Source organism: Astyanax mexicanus, chromosome 23, assembly GCF_023375975.1.
Source record: "Astyanax mexicanus isolate ESR-SI-001 chromosome 23, AstMex3_surface, whole genome shotgun sequence".
NCBI lineage: Eukaryota > Metazoa > Chordata > Actinopteri > Characiformes > Acestrorhamphidae > Astyanax > Astyanax mexicanus.
The window spans coordinates 9,338,192-9,356,857 of record NC_064430.1 but is presented as its reverse complement, the minus strand read 5'-3'; the positions used below and the strand labels follow the sequence as shown (position 1 = coordinate 9,356,857).

Here is an 18,666-nt window from a genome sequence, read left to right as displayed (position 1 = left end):
GTCAGCCTAAACAATCTGCAACCAAAGATTACAGAAGATGTTCACCAATCCCACACAAGTGTTCATGTCACCAATAAAACTTCCCTGAAGTAGGTAATCAATCATCACAGGCAGACAATGGGAAGTCTGATGTTGTGTGACAAGCTCAAGAAAAGAAAAGTTTCATCAACAAGCCAACCACCCACATTTCTGCTCAGCGCTTTGTTTTGCCAGTCAATCCATGTCCTCGGTGGGCAGAGAGTAATAGCTGCTGTCAAAAACGGGAAAGTCTTCCAGACGCAGATTGATCCTGGTCTTGGATGTGTTGGGAGTAGGGATTCTCCACTGGAAGTGGAGAAAAATTGCTTGTGACGTTAGAAAAAGTTAGATGCAGGGTAAATTATTGTTAATATTAAAGTAGAAGCACATTACAAAGCTCAGGAGGGGTTTGAAAAAAAAAGAAAAAAGCTCAGAAAGTTACAAAAGATAAATTATGACCTTGGCATATGATCATCTATAATAATTAATTTAGCATTTATTTCGACCCCAGACTTGCATTATTTCTTTTTGTGCATTACCTTCTTCAATCGTGTTAATGATGAGCGTGGTTCTTGGAATAGCACTATACATAATTCAGTCGATTTTAATTAATTCATTTCAAAATTATTTTTTAAGCCCCAACACAAGGAGGGTGAAGACTAGCACATGCCTCCTCCAATACATGTGAAGTTAGACTCCGCCTCTTTTTGGGCTGCTGCTGATGCAGCATTGCTGAGTAGCATCACAGCACGCTCGGAAGAAAAGCGCAGCAACATCAGAGAGAGCTCCATGTATCTGCTGGCAAGCTACATGAACGGGATTCAAACTAGCGATCTCCCGATCATAGTGGCGTTTTAGTCCACTGGACCACTCTTAGCCCATAATTCAGTCAGTTTTCTGACTGAATTATGTCAGACTCACAACATTCTGCATAAACTCCCCAGGTACCAAATGTTAACAGCAGATACTTTGAATCCTGTTTCTGTATTTCTGAGGTGGAAATCTTAGGTGGCTGTGACCCAGTTGTTGATTGACCAGTCATCCTTTCTTGGAGCACTTTTAATATGTACAGTGAGATGTGTTCAGGTAAATATCTGGGGTATTGCTATCTTGGCAAAGCAAAACACAGGTGCACCACTAACAGAAATGAGCCTAGACAGACTTCAAATGTCAAACGTGCATTGCTATCTTGGCAACAAAGGTGCGCCACGTGTTCTTAGCTCGCATACACCCCCATTTGTTACACACACGCACACAGAAGGACAACAACAATAAACAGAAAACAAAAATAATATGACATTGCTGTTCCCGTAAATGAGCTGCTCATGCACTTTTACAGCGTAAACGAGCAGGTCGGTTTCTTATGCTGAAAAGCGCAGAAGTTCTGCACCGTTAAAATAGCAATCCACCAAAGACAGATTGCACCTGACTCTTAACTAGAATGGCAAGCGACATGCTGATTGGTTTATTTCACGTTACACCAAAAACACACTTATGATTCATTTTTCACATTTTCAGAAACGCAAGGTATATTTTCTCGTCATTATGATAGCAAAGACAAACTGGCATGCCTTAATCAAACTGCATAGTGCATGATTGATATCTGTAAATAGGGTATATCATGTGCAAACTTTAGCATTATTTTTAACATGAAGGCTGACTGTCTTTCTCTGTGTTAAATTTCAAGTTAGCGAGCTGGGTCGCCTACCTGTGACTTGAGTATCACTGCTTAAGTAAATCTTTGATTAAAATAACCCTGCTGAGGAAAATTCATGGTAAAAACTAGCAGCCTGTCTGACTGTCTGTTTCAGTTTGCTCTCAAACCTCAATGACAAATGAAATGTTCAAAATGCAGTTAAAATATTTTTAATTATTATAATACCATGTTTTTGCCAATTGGAGTTCATTATAAATGTCCTTTTGAAAATGATAAATGTATGTTAAAAGTTCACACACATGAAAAACATACTCTTTTCATTGGTAGACATTCTAAAATATGTTTACAAGACATATTTTGGCAACTTCATCATTAAATGAGATCATCAGATCAGTGGCTGTTGCAGATTATAAGCTAGGCACAGTTGCTGTTGGTTGATGTAATGTTTGAAAACAGTGAGTCAGAACAGAAGTTCACAGCATTAGCAAATTAGCAAACTATGACCAAGCCATGGCAGCACTTGTGTATTTCCCAATACATCTAGAAAGCACTGATACTTTAACACTAAAGGCATTTTGGTATTATATTTCCCCATTCATACAATGCAAAAACATAGATCTACACCTGCTCTAGTTCAAATATTCACTTTAGGGGCAAGTATGTAGAGAAACAATTATGCAAATATGTGCACACAACACACATTAATTAAACACAAATATTTTCATATGTTGACAGAAAGCAAATGTTTTTTCCCCCCTACATTGTAAATGAGTATTGAATTCATTCAGACTATGAATAAACATAAGGAATCATGTACTAACTTAAAAGTGTTAAACAAAGTGTTAAACCACTGATAATTTGTGGTTTCTAAGGTTGGTATTTTGAACTTAAACGTATCCTGTGCAGTTAACAGAGAGAACACTTGTTCCTTCTTTCCTTGGGCCTGATGAGAGCCAGTTTCATCATACGATTTTTGATGGTCTTTGCGATTGCACATAAGATACTTTTTAAAGTTCTAAAGTATTTTTTTAATTAGCTGACCTTCATTTCTTAAAGTATTTTTTTCTTTACTTAGTTGAGTAGTTCTTGCCATAATATGGATTAGAACATTAATCAAATGTTGTACTGCTGTTTACTATAATGAATAAGTAATTTGCCAATAAGCACAAAACATCTAAGTCATCTAAGCAAGAGGTGCCTACTTTTAAGAATGTAAAATATAAAACATATTCTGGTTTGTTTAACATTTTATTTGTTCACTAAATAATTTCATGTGTTTTTCTTCATAGACGACTTTAGCATAAATTCACAATGCAGAACATTGTAAAATAACGAAAGAAAACCTAAATATAAGGTGTTTCCAAACTTTTGACTATTACCGTAGTTCACCATATAGGGAGTGAGGTGGTGTTTTAGATTCAACCAGAAATATGCATGCGTTGTGAGGACAGCATTTATGGCGTCACATCAATACAGTGGCGTGCACAGACATTTTGGGGGGCAAATGCTCATGGGGGGGGGGGGAGGGAACTTTTTAGCGCACGTGGAACACTTCATTATAAAAAAAAAATCTATCATTGATTTGGGCTAGAGCGGCTAGTTTATCTGGTGACCAGTCAGCTAAAGATGCTTAGTAGTTTGGTGCTGTATGAGACATTTTACTGCACAACAAACTGATTTCAGGTTGGGTTTAGAGGGCAAACGGGACGATTTTACTTGATGTGTATTTTACCTGGCTGGTGGGATACGGGGGAGAAGAAGCCTATCTGTTGCTGTGCGTGCTGTGCTGAAGACTCGCTGAACTGAACTGCTGCTGCAGCACATCTAGTGTGCCTTGCGCACGACCGCAAGGTCGGGTGTGTGTGAGCTGATTTCAGGGCATTCTGTTTTCACTCGTTTTTAATCGCTCAGGTTTTCAAAAAGATCATTTCAAAAGGGCACTTTGGTTGATAAAGGGCAGAGTTGGTAGTGCTTTAGATGTCTATGTCTGCGCGCCTCTGCATCAATGTCAAAAATTGGAGACGCAAAATTGTAAGGTGAAAAATATTATCCTGTGTTTTAACATTTTGTGTGTGTAAATTTACTTCTCACGAGCGCAAATGTGGAATTCGAGAGCAAAAAAAAAAGGACTGAAGAGCTGAAGTTTGGATTTTAGCATAGCTAGCTAACTCTCTCAAAGACAACTGTGAATTTGAGAAGAAAAAAACACCAGAGAAGAAGAAAAAATATTTTGTTCAGTGCGCATACAATTTTCTTTTTTTTTGCTCGCAACTTTCACATTTGGGCTCGTTTGAAGTAAATCTACAGTTTGTAATTTTTTTTTTCACCTGATACTTTTGCACCCCTGACTTATGACATTGACGTGACGCCATAAGCATTTTCACAAAAACAATAAAAACAGAGTTTTTAAAAATCTCCACCTGTTTTTAGGATTATCAGGATACAAGTGGACAATGCTTATGTTGAACTTAACCTTAAATGCCTATCTTGTGCAGTACATTTTATCCAGAACTGTTATAAATGTATCATGTGTATTATAAGTGTATTATAAAGTGAAGTGTAGGCCCACATCCAGACCCTTAGGAGCTTAATGCACAGCATGTCTAAAGATGTTTAAACAGATATCTTTCTTAAGCAGAGGTGTAGATGTTTTGCAGTGTGTTACCGGACATCCTCACTCTTCCAGCCTGCAGATATGTGTGGTAAATGTGATACTCTGTAATAGCTTTACTGGCAGAGTGTATGCGTTATTTGTGAAATTGGGTAATCAGATATACTTGGCTTTTGACAGTGAATTGAAAAGACTTCAGACAGGAGAAAGAGAGAAAAAGGAACACTAGAGAAGAAAAGCTGGACAAAATTTGTGCCAGTACCATTCAGTCATTCAGTTTTAAGGAATCACGCTTCCATTAGTTGGATCTTCTGGCTGGGTTGTTTTCAGAGAGCTGTAAGAGCTGAGTATTGATTGAAGAGAAGAAAAGCTGTTGTTATCACTGTTTGTACAGGTTAGTAGTCAGGAGGAAACCCCAGGGTTATTTTCTGTGTAATGTATCTGTGCGTATGGCTTACCGCAAGATAACCTTTGGCATAGTCAGGGTCCCCAGCTGTGTGCGCTCTTATTGAGGGAACATGGTGTTTCGTGTCGATTTTGTGGTCCTCTATTGGCACTATAAAGAGTGTGTGATTAGAGATATAGTGCTGCGCTAGGATCTTGACAGGTGTTGAAGGTCTGTAAAGCATCTGTGATGCTTTAATAAAACAAATTAAGCGCTTAAAATGCTTGTTTTATATACAGGCTACAGAAGAGAGAGATACAAAAACCCTTTTTTTCTGCAGTAAAATAACTTCTTTACATTTTGAAAATTTCAAGGCTTTGAAATCTCCTACAGGACACTTAGAGAAGCTGCATGTTTTCTCTCTACTCCACTTAATAATTCCATATCAGTAACAGGAATCAACTCAAATTCTGCATGCTTTAAAATAGATGTAAAAACTAGACAAACATAATGAATCAAAAGGTTTGGAGGACATGAACTGTTTGATTTGTATTCTGGAAAATACAATATATATATATAATATATATTTCTTTAAATATATATTTTTTATATTTTCTATTACAAATACAATTATGATTTTCAGTAATGTTTCTTATCAAACATAAAATATTTTAATGTAATGCTTGAATAGAAATCCTCAAGATTTACTGGTGTAATACCAGGCAGACAATTGACAAAAATCCTGGCCTGTTAAGGAGTTAAGCAAGAAGACTTGTGGTAGACGTAGAGTTTAGGTGTTTAGGTACTTGTCAATACACAAAAATTATGTTATTTTGTGTGTGTGTGTGTGTGTGTGTGTCTGTGTGTGTGTGTGTGTGTGTGTGTGTTTAAAAAATAATAAATGTGATAATATAACATTCTACATGTCAGTTCATATCTATTCAATTTGCTGTGCATTATTTTTATAGGAATATTTCTAGGAATTCCCATCTATTCAATATAATGTGCATTATTTTTCTAGGACTATTTCTAGGAATTCACATCCATTCGATATAATGTAAAATTATTTTTCTAGGAATATTTCTAGGAATTCACATCCATTCAATATAATGTGCATAATTTTTCTAGGAATATTGTTAGGAATTCCCATCTATTCAATATAATGTGCATTATTTTCCTGGGAATATTTCTAGGAATTCACATCCATTCAATATAATGTGCATTATTTTTCTAGAAATATGTCTAGGAATTCACATCCATTCAATATAATGTGCATAATTTTTCTAGGAATATTGTTAGGAATCCCCATCTATTCAATATAATGTGCATTATTTTTCTCGGAATATTTCTAGGAATTCACATCCATTCAATATAATGTGCATAATTTTTCTAGGAATATTGTTAGGAATCCCCATCTATTCAATATAATGTGCATTATTTTTCTCGGAATATTTCTAGGAATTCACATCCATTCAATATAATGTGAATAATTTTTCTAGGAATATTTCTAGGAATTCACATCCATTCAATATAATGTGCATAATTTTTCTAGAAATATTTATAGGAATTCACATCCATTCAATATAATGTGCATAATTTTTCTAGGAATATTGTTAGGAATTCACATCTATTCAATATAATGTGCATGGTTTTTCTAGGCAAATTTCTAGGAATTCACATCTATTCAATATAATGTGTATTATTCTTCTAGGAATATTTCTAGGAATTTGCATCTATTCAATATAATGTGCATTATTTTTCTAGGAATATTTCTAGGAATTTGCATCTATTCAATATAATGTGCATTATATTTCTAGGAATATTTCTAGGAATTCACATCTATTCAATATAATGTGCGTTATTTTTCTAGGAATATTTCTAGGAATTTGCAACTATTCAATATGATGTGCATTATTTTTCTAGGAATATTTCTAGTTCACACCTATTCAATATAACATTTATGTTTCTGGGAATAACTGCACTATGTAACTTTGGTGAAGCATGTAGGGCAATGCTATTCATGTAGAATCTTGTATTATTATTCTACCATGTCAGTACATGTACAGTTCATGTTTTCTATATCTCAGCTTGTCCAGAAATGCATGTGTAAAGCATGTCATTTAGAGGTGGCTTATTGGGCAAAGTATACTTCTCAAGTATAGTAGGAGTCAAGAAGTAAGGAAATCCAATTCTCACATGCAGCTGGTTCAATGAATTAAACTATAATGGTCTTATTTTTGTGATCTATAGACGAGCCAAGATAGCAATAAATGTCTGGCTGTTGACATCTGTCTAGATAGCTTTCAGTCAGTGGCTCGTCTGTGTCGACTGTTACCAAGATAGCAATATGCCAGCAACTTACCTGAACACATCTCATTTCCAGACCACAATGCCCACCAACTTGAAGATAAATATACATTGTTGGTATGAGGTTGCAAGGAGCATCATTGTGCAAAGGGTAGTTGTGGATTTTTTTTAACTGTCTACAAGTGGAGAGAGTTGATTTATATTGGTCAAATTATTTAATTATGTTTGATCTGACTCATTGAATCTGAAGCTGTGTGAGTATGCAGCTTCTTTCCACTGCATTAAGTGTAAATTAGCCCTGTTGCCACCATTTTTCAGCAACCACAAACTTGACAAACACATTTTGCGTAACGTTTGCGCTTTTGTTTCCCTGTTAAATGACATGCATGACTTGGCTTTAATGTGATGGGTCCCTGTGGGGTAATAACTCTGGGTGTTGTCCTGAAGAACTGCAGCTGAGATAGCTTTCTGTCAAATTCTGCTTTCTGTTACAACTTGTGAGGTCACTTTCATGAGAACATGATACACACAAAGTTCTGAGTGTCTAACTAGCAGGTATTAATAAGCTATTACTATTGTAATACTATTGTACTGTAACTCATCAGTAAATAATAGGTCTGTCACGATAATTATCGACTTAATAATATTGTACTATTTTGTTTATTTCTATGTTTCTTCGCATATAACATTGAACAGTATTTTAGGCAGTCCAATGCTTCAATAACTGCGACTCCATTCACACAGTGTGGACTGCAGTAGGTGAAAGAAAAAAGTAAATACAGCTCTGGAAAAAATTAAGAGAGCACTTCAGTTTCTCTGATTTAGCTATTTATAGGTTTATGTCTGAGTAAAATGAACATTGTTGTTTTATTCTATAAACTACGGACAACATTTCTCCCAAATTCCATATACAAATATTGTCATTTAGAGAATTAATTTGCAGAAAAAGAGAAATGGCTGAAAAAACAAAAAAGATGCAGAGCGTTCAGACCCTTACATAATGCAAAGAAAACAAGGACAGGAATAACCCTGGTTTTCCTGCATCTTGCCATGTTCTCCTCCACCAGTCTTACACACTGCTTTTAGATAACTTTATGCCTTTACTCCTGGTGCAAAAATTCAAGCAGTTCAGTTTGATTTGATGGCTTGTGATCACTCATTTTCCAGATTTTTCAATTTGGTGAAATCAAAGAACCTCATAATCTTTACGTGATCTCTTATTTTTTTCCAGAGCTGTATTTCCCAAACTATGTTTATTAAAATGTTGTTGCATTTAAAAGTTTCTATTGCTTTATTATGCTATTATATATCATTGTATCAATTGCATTTATTGATCTTAAAATTACAATAATATTGTTTATTGCAATAATAATAATAATAATAATAAAAAAATCGAGACAGGCCTTGTGACAAGGAACACACACATACACTAGGATGAATAGGGCAGTGAATAGACACTTGCACACAGAATAATAAACAGCCACATCATAACTTAATTGGAGTTAGGTTCTTTGCATAGGGTCACTTTAACCATAAATATTGAGGGTGGAAAAAGCACCGTTCCTGTGCAAACTCCCACCCACCCTTTCCTGCCGGTCTAGGGCATCAAACCAGTGACCTTCTGGTTCCGAACCCACTCATCTAAACTTTAGACCCCAGCTGCCAACAGCCAATCACAAAGAGAGCGAAAAACAAAATGCAACAAAAGCAAGATAAACTAGTTTTAATAGACTTAAAACAATGAATAAACAACAGCAGCATCCGGTGGGCACTCATAAAGGACTGACTTGAAGATGACCAACACTGTAAACTGTGTAGCAACAGATTCAGAGCTTCTGTCTTTTACTTTTCTCACTAATCATGAATTTACCTCAGCAGTGCTACTCTAATCATGATTTACTTCAGGAGTGCTCTTCTAATCATGAATTTACTTTAGGAGTGCTACTCTAATCATGAATTTACCTCAGCAGTACTACTCTAATCATGAATTTACTTCAGCAGTGCTACTCTGATCATGATTTACTTCAGGAGTTCTACTCTAATCATGAATTTACCTCAGCAGTTCTACTCTTATCATGAATTTACCTCAGCTGTGCTACTCTGATCATGATTTACCTCAGCAGTGCTACTCTAATCATGAATTTACCTTAGCAGTGCTACTCTTATCATGAATTTACCTCAGCAGTGCTACTCTGATCAAGATTTACCTCAGCAGTGCTACTCTGATCATGAATTTACCTCAGCAGTGCTACTCTTATCATGATTTACTTCAGGAGTGCTCTTCTAATCATGAATTTTCTTCAGGAGTGCTACTCTAATCATGAATTTACCACAGAAGTGCTACTCTAATCATTAATTTACCTCATCAGTGCTACTATAATCTTGAATTTACCTCAGCAGTGCTTCTCTGATCATGAATTTACCTCAGCAGTGCTACTCTTATCATGATTTACTTCAGGAGTGCTCTTCTAATCATGAATTTTCTTCAGGAGAGCTACTCTAATCATGAATTCACCTCTGCAGTGCTACTCTGATCATGATTTACCTCAGGAGTGCTACTCTAATCATGAATTTACTTAAGAAGTGCTAATCTAATCATTAATTTAACTCAGGAGTGCTACTCTAATCATGAATTTACCTCAGCAATGCAATTTTTTTTTCTTCACAAATTTACGTCTGTGGGCAGATCTTAATCGTAAATGTACCTTTGTAGTGCTACTCAGGCCACAAGTAAGTGAAATGTACAACAAATTCAGACCTTCTATCTCTAACTTTACTTTATCTACAAGGTGGATAAAGCAGGTAAGGAACCCTATGTAAAAAATGGCACTACTTGGAAACTATGTGCTATTTGACCCTACGTATAGTATAGGTACCATAAGACAGACCACCTGATTGACTAGTCTGGTTTCTTTCTCAGATTGACATCAGTACCTTATACTCCAACCAGATAAATATATCGAATACTGGAGACTCTGGTCCAGTTCCAGGCTCAGTTATGATGTTTCTGTAATATTAGGGGTACAGATAAGGTATATATATATATGTATATATATATGCATTCCTCGTAGGTTCTTTTTACGATTTCCATGTAAAGTATCGCCTGTTTCAACCAGATCACATGATGTCGTATGTGTTGAAACAGCTGTTTTCCATTCGCCGCTTGCCCGTGATGGATAGCGTTCATACAACGTTACTCGCTGAGAATAGGAGACAGTCGATTTGATAATTACCCATAGTCAGTAAAATTAGCGATTACATTTGCGGCGTGCGTTTGTGAAAGAGGCGCTTTAAAATAACATTCTTTTGGCTGGAATCACAGGCGTCCGTTCGCTTGCCTCACGGAGAACTGTGCTCTTTATGAGGCCTGAAGGGGGACACTGGAGACGGTTCTTGCGTAAGCGCGGTTGTATCGAATGCGGAGATCTGTGTGCGAAGAGCGAGAATGGACATTCTGAGGTTAGAAGCTCAGACAAGGACACAGACAATAGATCGAAGGTCAGACCGCAGGCCAGTGGCACGGGTCGCCTCCGTGACGTAATCTGTCTAATTACGGTAACGTGAGATATTACACAAGTGCTCCCCAGAAGATCCAGCCAAGAGGGGCGATTGCTTATCTCCAGAACCCAGAAGGGTCCTTCGGGCCCATCTCTTTTTTGTCTTTATCGATTTCATTGCCCGCTTCCTGCGGACCTTGCAGCTGTGCTTTGATCAGACCGAGCCCACCTCGCGAGTTTATCTTGTGCCACCGAGCAGCTCCCAGAGTCCCTCTGGCTTTCAAATGTGGTGCAAGCCATGTGATCCCAGATGAGAGCACTACAACCAACAAACCTACAAATCAGATCCAGATGGAGTCTTTTCTGTTATGGCTTGATACCATCAAAGTGTGACGGAGCCCATAAACCCCGCTCGGAAGATAAATCGGGGTACATGGATGGGAAATGATGGAAAAAGCTATGACGAAATGATGCACTGTCAGTGACCATGCTGAAGAACGATAGATGTGGAAAGTTTGCCCAGGACTGATGGAGACTGTTTCAGATTATGAAAGGATGATTTCATCATATTTTGTGAAAAAAAAAGTGATTTAGCAGGCGTTTACACTGCAGTTATTGTCGCCCCAGGTGTTCACGGTTCACGGAGTGGTTCTGGTGAAGTAACATTATTTAATGCTGTAAATGAAAACACAAGTCACAAGTCTATCCATTTTACCTGAAATGAACATTACGCACTATAGAATAGTACATTTAGTAAAGATTTACTGAAGAACAAACACCAACAAAGCAAATAAACCAACATTTACCTCAGCAGGGCTACCCTAATCCTGAACTTACCTCAGCAGGGCTACCCTAATCATGAATTTACCTCAGCAGTGCCACTATAATTATGAATTTACCTCAGCAGTGCTACTCTAATCATGAATTTACCTTAGCAGTGCTACTCTAATCATGAATTTACTTCAGAGGTGCTTCTCTTATCGAGAATTTACCTCAGCAGTACTACTCGAATCACAAATTTACCTCAGCAGTGCTACTCTGATCATGAATTCACCTTACCATTACCATTCCTTGCTCTGTCCACTGTGGGTGATAATAAAAGAATGAATGATTGTCTTTGATTATAAAAAGGTGCCCTGGAGGACAAACACCAACAAAGCACAATACATTTACCTCAGCAGTGCTACTCGAATCATGAATTTACCTCAGCAGTGCTACTCTAATCATGAATTTACCTTAGCAGTGCTACTCTGATAACAAATTTACCTTAGCAGTGCTGCTCTAATCATGAATTTACCTCAGCAGTGCTTCTCTTATCATGAATTTACTTTAGGAGTGCTACTCTAATTATGAATTTACCTTAGCAGTGCTATACTAATTATGATTTAATCAGGAGTGCTACTCTAATCATGAATTTACCTTAGCAGTGCTACTCTGATAATGAATTTACCTAAGCAGTGCTACTCTAATCATGAATTTACTTCAGCCATGCTACTCTAATCATGAATTCACCTCAGCAGTGCTACTCTAATTACAAATTTACCTCAGCAGTGCTATTTTATTAATGAGTTTACCTCAGCAGTGCTACTCTACTCATAAATTTACATCAGCAGTGCTACTCTAATTACAAATTTACCTCAGCAGTGCTATTTTAATACTGATCTTGAATTTACCTCAGCAGGACGGTTTTAGTCAGGTGCCGATCACAATCATTACCACTCCTTGCTCTGTTCACTGTGTTTGATAATAAAATAATGAATGAATGTCTTTGATAATGTACTCCCAATACACATCATATAAAATACACACTGTGGAAGTTATGTTAGTTATTTACAGCAACTTGGTGTAGAAGTGCGTTCACAAGACACCTCCTGAGTTGACGATGATGAATGATGAATGAATTTCAGAATTTACTCTCTGCTGTCCCATGACTTTTGGCATGTGATTGTGTACTGACTTTTCGGATTGTTAAAGTGGAAGTATCCTAAATCTAAAAATCACTCAACAAACTTTTTAACACATAAACCAGGCAAGGAAAATGCAAGGAAACATTTTTGCACATTCCTGTTTTTGATTATTACGTCGGAAGGAAGTGCAGAAGTATGCAGTATGTTCCTATAGGGGGCTGTTTATTATTTAAGAACAATGGTCTTACATTTTTTTTTGTCCATCCTACAGTTTTATGGAACACTGAACTACAGTATAAGCACCCAGACTGCCATGTTTAGCATTTTTTTTTACTGCAGATTTTTCCTCACAGGGAGTGGGGATAAAGTTATGCTGTGAGACTTTGCTATGAAAGCGAAAGGCAGCGAGAAGAAATTTATCACAGGAAAGGTGAGGCCGTATACTGTATATCTCTGGAAGGTTTCACACTTTTGTATTTATGAAACCATAAAAATTCTTGAACCTTTGAAAGCCTCTCCACCTCCAGCCTGAAAAGGACCTAAGGGAGGAAAATGGGTCCGCGGGGCTTTATTGTTAAGCCAAGACCTGCCAGATTGCTTCAGGACACTGTCATGGGGGCTGGGTGTGTATGTGTGTGTGTTTTGGGAGAGAGTATATGTGTGTGTGTATTGACAGAGAAGAAGAATTGAAGCCATAAAGTACAGAATCAGTTTCTCCTCTGCAGACACCCCACACAGATGAAAACAAAGATGAGTCTTATGTAGGAGCCAAAATCTGCAGTCAGGTCTTAGTGTATTTCCAAAGATACTATCAGAGTTTCCAGAGTGCAGCTTCTGGTGACAATATATAACCAGAGAATTAGACAGAATAGGCAATATTTAGTAAATATTGTGTTTGAATCAATCAAACATTTACATTTTAAATGTGTTTTGTCATTTGTGTTTCCCAGTGACCCCATTTTACTAAAAGACATTCCATAATTTCAGCACAAATATTCAGAAAGCACCAACAAAGCAAAAAAACAACAACATTTACCTCAGCATGGCTACCCTAATCATGAATTTACCTCAGCAGTGCTACTCTAATCATGAATTTACCTCAGCAGTGCTACTCTGATAAGAATTTACCTTAGCAGTGCTACTCTAATCATGAATTTACTTCAGGAGTGCCACTCCAATCACAAATTTACCAGAATTTCCAAAGTACAGCTTCTGGTGATAGGACATTATATAACCAGAGAATTAGACAGAATAGGCAATAGTTTGTAAATATTGTGGTTGGATCAATCAAAATTGTACATTTTAAATATGTTATCCAGTCAGCCCATGCCCATGACTTCCAGTACAGAATAATGTCTATTTTAATGCAGTGTCACCTGAGGGCCCAAAGATCACCAGCATCCTTGCAATTCCAATGCTGACCACAAGTCTTTCTCTTGATCATTTGATGATATTATACGCACTGTAGATGGTGGGATACCAACCTTAGTCTTACCCTTAGTTGCAATTTTACATTGAGGAACATTTTACAAAAAAAAAATCCATAATTTTCAGCACAAAAGTTCAGAAATAGATTGGTAAACCTCTTGTCATATTTGCTTATTAGACCCTGAAATTGCTATCCTTTTTTTTAATTAGTACAACATCCTCTTCCAGATTTTTGTTGCCTTTTATTAAAATGGATGTTTATTGACAAGAAAAAGCATGCACTTTCAAATCCCGTTTATGCAGCTTGCCATCAGCTGCTAGAGCCCTGAGAGAGCACAACTGTCCTTGCTCTCTCTGGGTGGGTACAGTAGATGGCGCTCTTTCCCCTCATCACTCCAAAGGGTGATGTCGATCAGCACGAGGCATCTGTGAGCTGATGTATCAGAACCGAGTCACCGTGCTTTCCTCCGAGTGCGCTGTGATGCTACTCGGCAATGCTGCATCAGCAGCAGTTGGAAAAGAGGCGGAGGACACTTTACATGTGTCGGAGGAGGCATGTGCTAGTCTTTACCCTCCTTGTGTTGTAGCATCACCTGTGATGGTGGATATATCGGCTGTATGAGTGGAACAATTGGCCTAGTTAAATTGAGGAAATTGAGAAAATTGGAAATAAATTTTAAAAACTACATTTTTATTTTATTTAAATTTTGCATACTGTCCCAGCTTTATTGATTTGCTTGTTGCAAAAAAAAAAATATTTGAACATTTTCAAATATTGCCCCTACTACACAGGTTACCATCGGTTTGCAATTTAATTCTGTAAATAAATAAATAAATAAATAAATAAATGTATTCTTGAACATTCTTTTATGTCTGAAATTATGCCATCGTTTATGTCATAGAAACATCTCAATTAAAGGAACAGTTTATTTAGTTAAGCATTATATACTTTATGGCTTTTAGACAAATTGTGTCATGGTCTAAGCTTTTGTTCTTAATGGCATTTTTTCCACTTTACTTTTAGTTTACTTTTAGATTTATACTTAATTTTAAACCAATACTTTTACACTTTTTACTTTTAGATAAAAAGCTTTAATTGATACTTAAACATCTACAGGTATATTGATTTTAAACCCTAATATATCGTTGCTGTCCTATGAAAAACACTTATCTCCATTTTTGTCGATTTTTAGTTTATTACACAATTTAAACAGACAAACTGTCCTTTACACTGTGCCAAAATTTCTTGATGAACTGACCAATAGAGACTCTTAAAAATGACCTAAAATAAACTCTTGTTACATTGACTTCCATTGAAAGTTTTGTAATTTATTTCTCTTTCCTGTAAAGTTGCTGTTTTGGAGATAAGTGTTTTTCATTTTCATATACAGTATACTTCTATATATTTTTCACACCTTTGGTAATGACAGTAATAGTGCCGTTTACTGTTATTTGACACTGTTATTATGTTCCAAACTTTCATTCCAAGTATTTTTAAGCTCTTTTCAGCATTGAGAAACTAGTGGTCTCCTCTTGCAGTAGTGAGATGCATCTTTGATTGGATGCAAATTGGAAAATTGATTTGGCGAGTACAATAGTTTCCCATGTAATCACTTCATATCTGAACGTTCCCCTGACGGTTACGCTGGCGGTGTGTGCTGGACGTTTCCTGGCTGCAGAGTGAGAATGGAGCACGGTTCTCTTTAAACAGGTAGAACATATGCTTTGGTACGTGGAGTGCTTCTGCCACTCTCAATAAAAAGTGAGCCCCTGCATGAGTGGATGTAAGGGGGAAGGTTCCAGGGGTTGCTACGTATCTCCAGAAACCCTGACTCTGTTCTTCCACGTGGTAGCATGCTTCAGATACTTTCAGCTCTTTCCCGCACATGATTCCCATCTCCGTAGTGGAGGTTTATCTTCGTCTCATCTGTGTATAAACCTTCCCTCCAGACCACTGCTGACTCATGGTTGTGGTTTTAGCAAATTAGCATCTGGTCTTTCTGTTTTTGAAGCTGCTGATGAATGGTTTGTGTTTTTGTATGGAAGACTTCTTCATTTTGTCATTGAATACAGTAAAAAAAGCACTATAAATCCAAATGTTAGTGAACACAGCTTATAATGAATGCATTCAGCTACTTTATGTACTTTAATAGGCAATTATACAACAAACTTTGCACACACAGCTTGTGAAGTTCTTGTACAGTGAAAAAGTTAACAGAATAGCACTTAAAAAAGTAGTACTGAACATAAAAGAGGCTCAATGTTTTAATATTATAATATATATAGTTCACATAGTTTTCTTTTGCAATACGCTATTGATATGTGGCGTCAAATTAGGGCTGCAACCAATGATTATTTTGGTAGTTGACTAATCTGATGAATATTTTTTCGACTAGATGATTAGTTGATTAGTCGATTAGTCAACGATTATTTCTGTCATGTTCTACATCTTTAAAATAATAGAAAGAGCTGAACATGAGACTCAAAGGTCATTTTAAATGCCTAGATGTTGTTTAAACATCTAATATTGCTGATATTTAGTGATCAAATATGTATTCTGTTGTGTTTGGGCACTTTTGGAGACACAGACTAAGTTGATTGAAACCTGTGTGAGTGAGACATTTACCCATCTCCCATTGCAGTTATGTCCACAGCACTTTGTGTAATGTGGTACTGTTACAATTTAATGATTATTCAACAAAGAAATTTAATTAATCGGCATTGTCAATTATTTCGACTAATCAAATATATAAATATTTTTATTGAAATATAGGTGACCATAGACTGTAACCCCAATTAAACTTACTAAAGTAACTAAAGCACTGCTTCATTACTTCATATGGTGACAATAATCAAATTGTTAATAGGGTAAACCTGCAGTAAAGAATATCTGTTGTCATTTTTTTAAACTAACTTCAATAAATCCCTAATTCCTGGTTCTTGCTAATTTAGGAATATTTTATCCTCTTCAGGAACACATATGCTGTTTTGTATTGTATTGGGGACAATTGTCTTGTAATATATTGAGTGAAACAAAAGGTGTGTTGCGATGCTCGTTGCTATCTTACACCCCGTCAACAGTCTATTTTTATTCTTTGGAATAAATCTACAAATGGATGCAAATCCCGCATTTACATCAACAATAAACAGAATAAAAAATAAAATAACATTGCTGTTGCTTTAAATAAGCTGCTGTCATACCTCCACAGTGTGAACATGCAGGTCAGTATTCTCTGATGAGACGTGCAAAAATGCTGCACTGTTAAGATACCAATGTGCCAAAGTCAGAGCTCACCTGCCTCTTAAAGGGAATGACGACTGGCACACTGATTGGTTTCGAACCGAACAAGGCGTACTTTTTGCACCCTAACGATACCAAAGAAACACTGACACTGCCTAAATCAAGCTGTGCAATGCATAATCTAACACAGGCTATTGATCATTAAAATAGGGCCCATATTCTTTCTCTTTTTAGACGTGAAGTCTTGCGCTTCCACGAGAGTCAGGGGATCCACGACCTTGGAGAACCTCGCTGGCAGCTCGTCATTTGCCTTGTGGTGGTGGTCATCATTCTTTACTTCAGTCTGTGGAAGGGCGTTAAATCTTCTGGAAAGGTAGTAAAATCTTCTTTACAGTCATTAGTCAACAGTTTTCCTATTGGTTCATTCATTATGAAAAACTGAAAAAGCAGTTTTAAATTGAAAGACGTTTCTTATTATATATGTGCTATGTTGTATATGTCTACAGGTGGTGTACATCACTGCCACCATGCCGTATATTGTGTTGTTTGTGCTGCTGATCCGAGGCATCACTCTTCCTGGTGCTATGACCGGAATCCGTGAATACCTCAACTTTGACCTCAATAAGCTGAGGAATCCACAAGTGAGTTTCTGAATAATTTCATTTAATAATTTAACAAGTTAGCATTATTTTTAGAGTGCCCAATTTATTAAAAAATGTCTAAGACTGTAGCTTGAATTTCTCTCATTCCGAAAAGGTGAATTCTGTCTTTTCAATTATATTTAAAATACCTATGATTGATTTTATCTGAAAGCTAAAGTATCTTCTGAAAGTACAAGTATACGGCTCCGAGTGGTCCAGCGGGCAAAGCACTGCCACTATGATCAGGAGATTGCCGAATTCTGATCATGTAGCTTGCCATCAGCTACCAGAGCCCCGAGAGAGCACAATTGGCCTTGCTTTCTCTGGGTGGGTAGATAGCACTCTTTCCACTTATCTCTCCTTGGGTGATGTCGCACATCACAAGGCGTCTGTGAGCTGATGTATTGGAACTGAGTCGCTGCGTTTTCCTCCGAGAGCTCTGTGATGCTACTCGGCAATGCTGCATCAGCAGCAGTTCAAAAAGTGGTGGAGTCTGACTTCACATGTATCAGAGGAAGCATGTCCTAGTCCTCACCCTCCTGGTGTCGGTACATCACTAGTGATAGGGGTGTCCTAATGAGTGGGTTGGGTAACTGGCCTTGTAACTTGTGTAGAAAATGGGAAAAAAAAATATAAAATTATACAAAAAAATTAATAGATTTTATTAATTAAATTAATTAGAATTTAATTGGTTTAATTGATAGTTATACCTGCAGGGCTCCTGCTAAATTTGGCATGCCTACAGTCATTCATGCTTTTAGACATTTTTAAAGAACATGCTTTACACATGCATTTCAGGACAAGCTAAGCAATACAAAGTTCTTGCTTGCTATATCCTGTCTGCTTCACCAGAGTTACATAGTGCAGAAGGCTAGAATGGTCAAGCTACTCAGTATCATCATAATTCTGAAGCTTTTATTTTGAGATTATGTTTCAAACTGAACCTGCTAAAGGGTTGTGCATCATCAAATTAT

The 18,666-nt window shown here is 36.9% G+C and overlaps 1 protein-coding gene across 1 annotated transcript in view; it reads left to right on the top strand.

The window, feature by feature from the left end:
* Positions 1 to 18,666, top strand: part of slc6a2 (solute carrier family 6 member 2) — a 58,521-nt gene that overhangs the window by 20,752 nt on the left and 19,103 nt on the right. The window contains exons 5-6 of the mRNA XM_049471357.1: positions 17,286 to 17,424; positions 17,558 to 17,692. Of these exons, the coding sequence (XP_049327314.1) occupies positions 17,286 to 17,424; positions 17,558 to 17,692 (274 nt within the window). The remainder of the gene's footprint in view (positions 1 to 17,285; positions 17,425 to 17,557; positions 17,693 to 18,666) is intronic.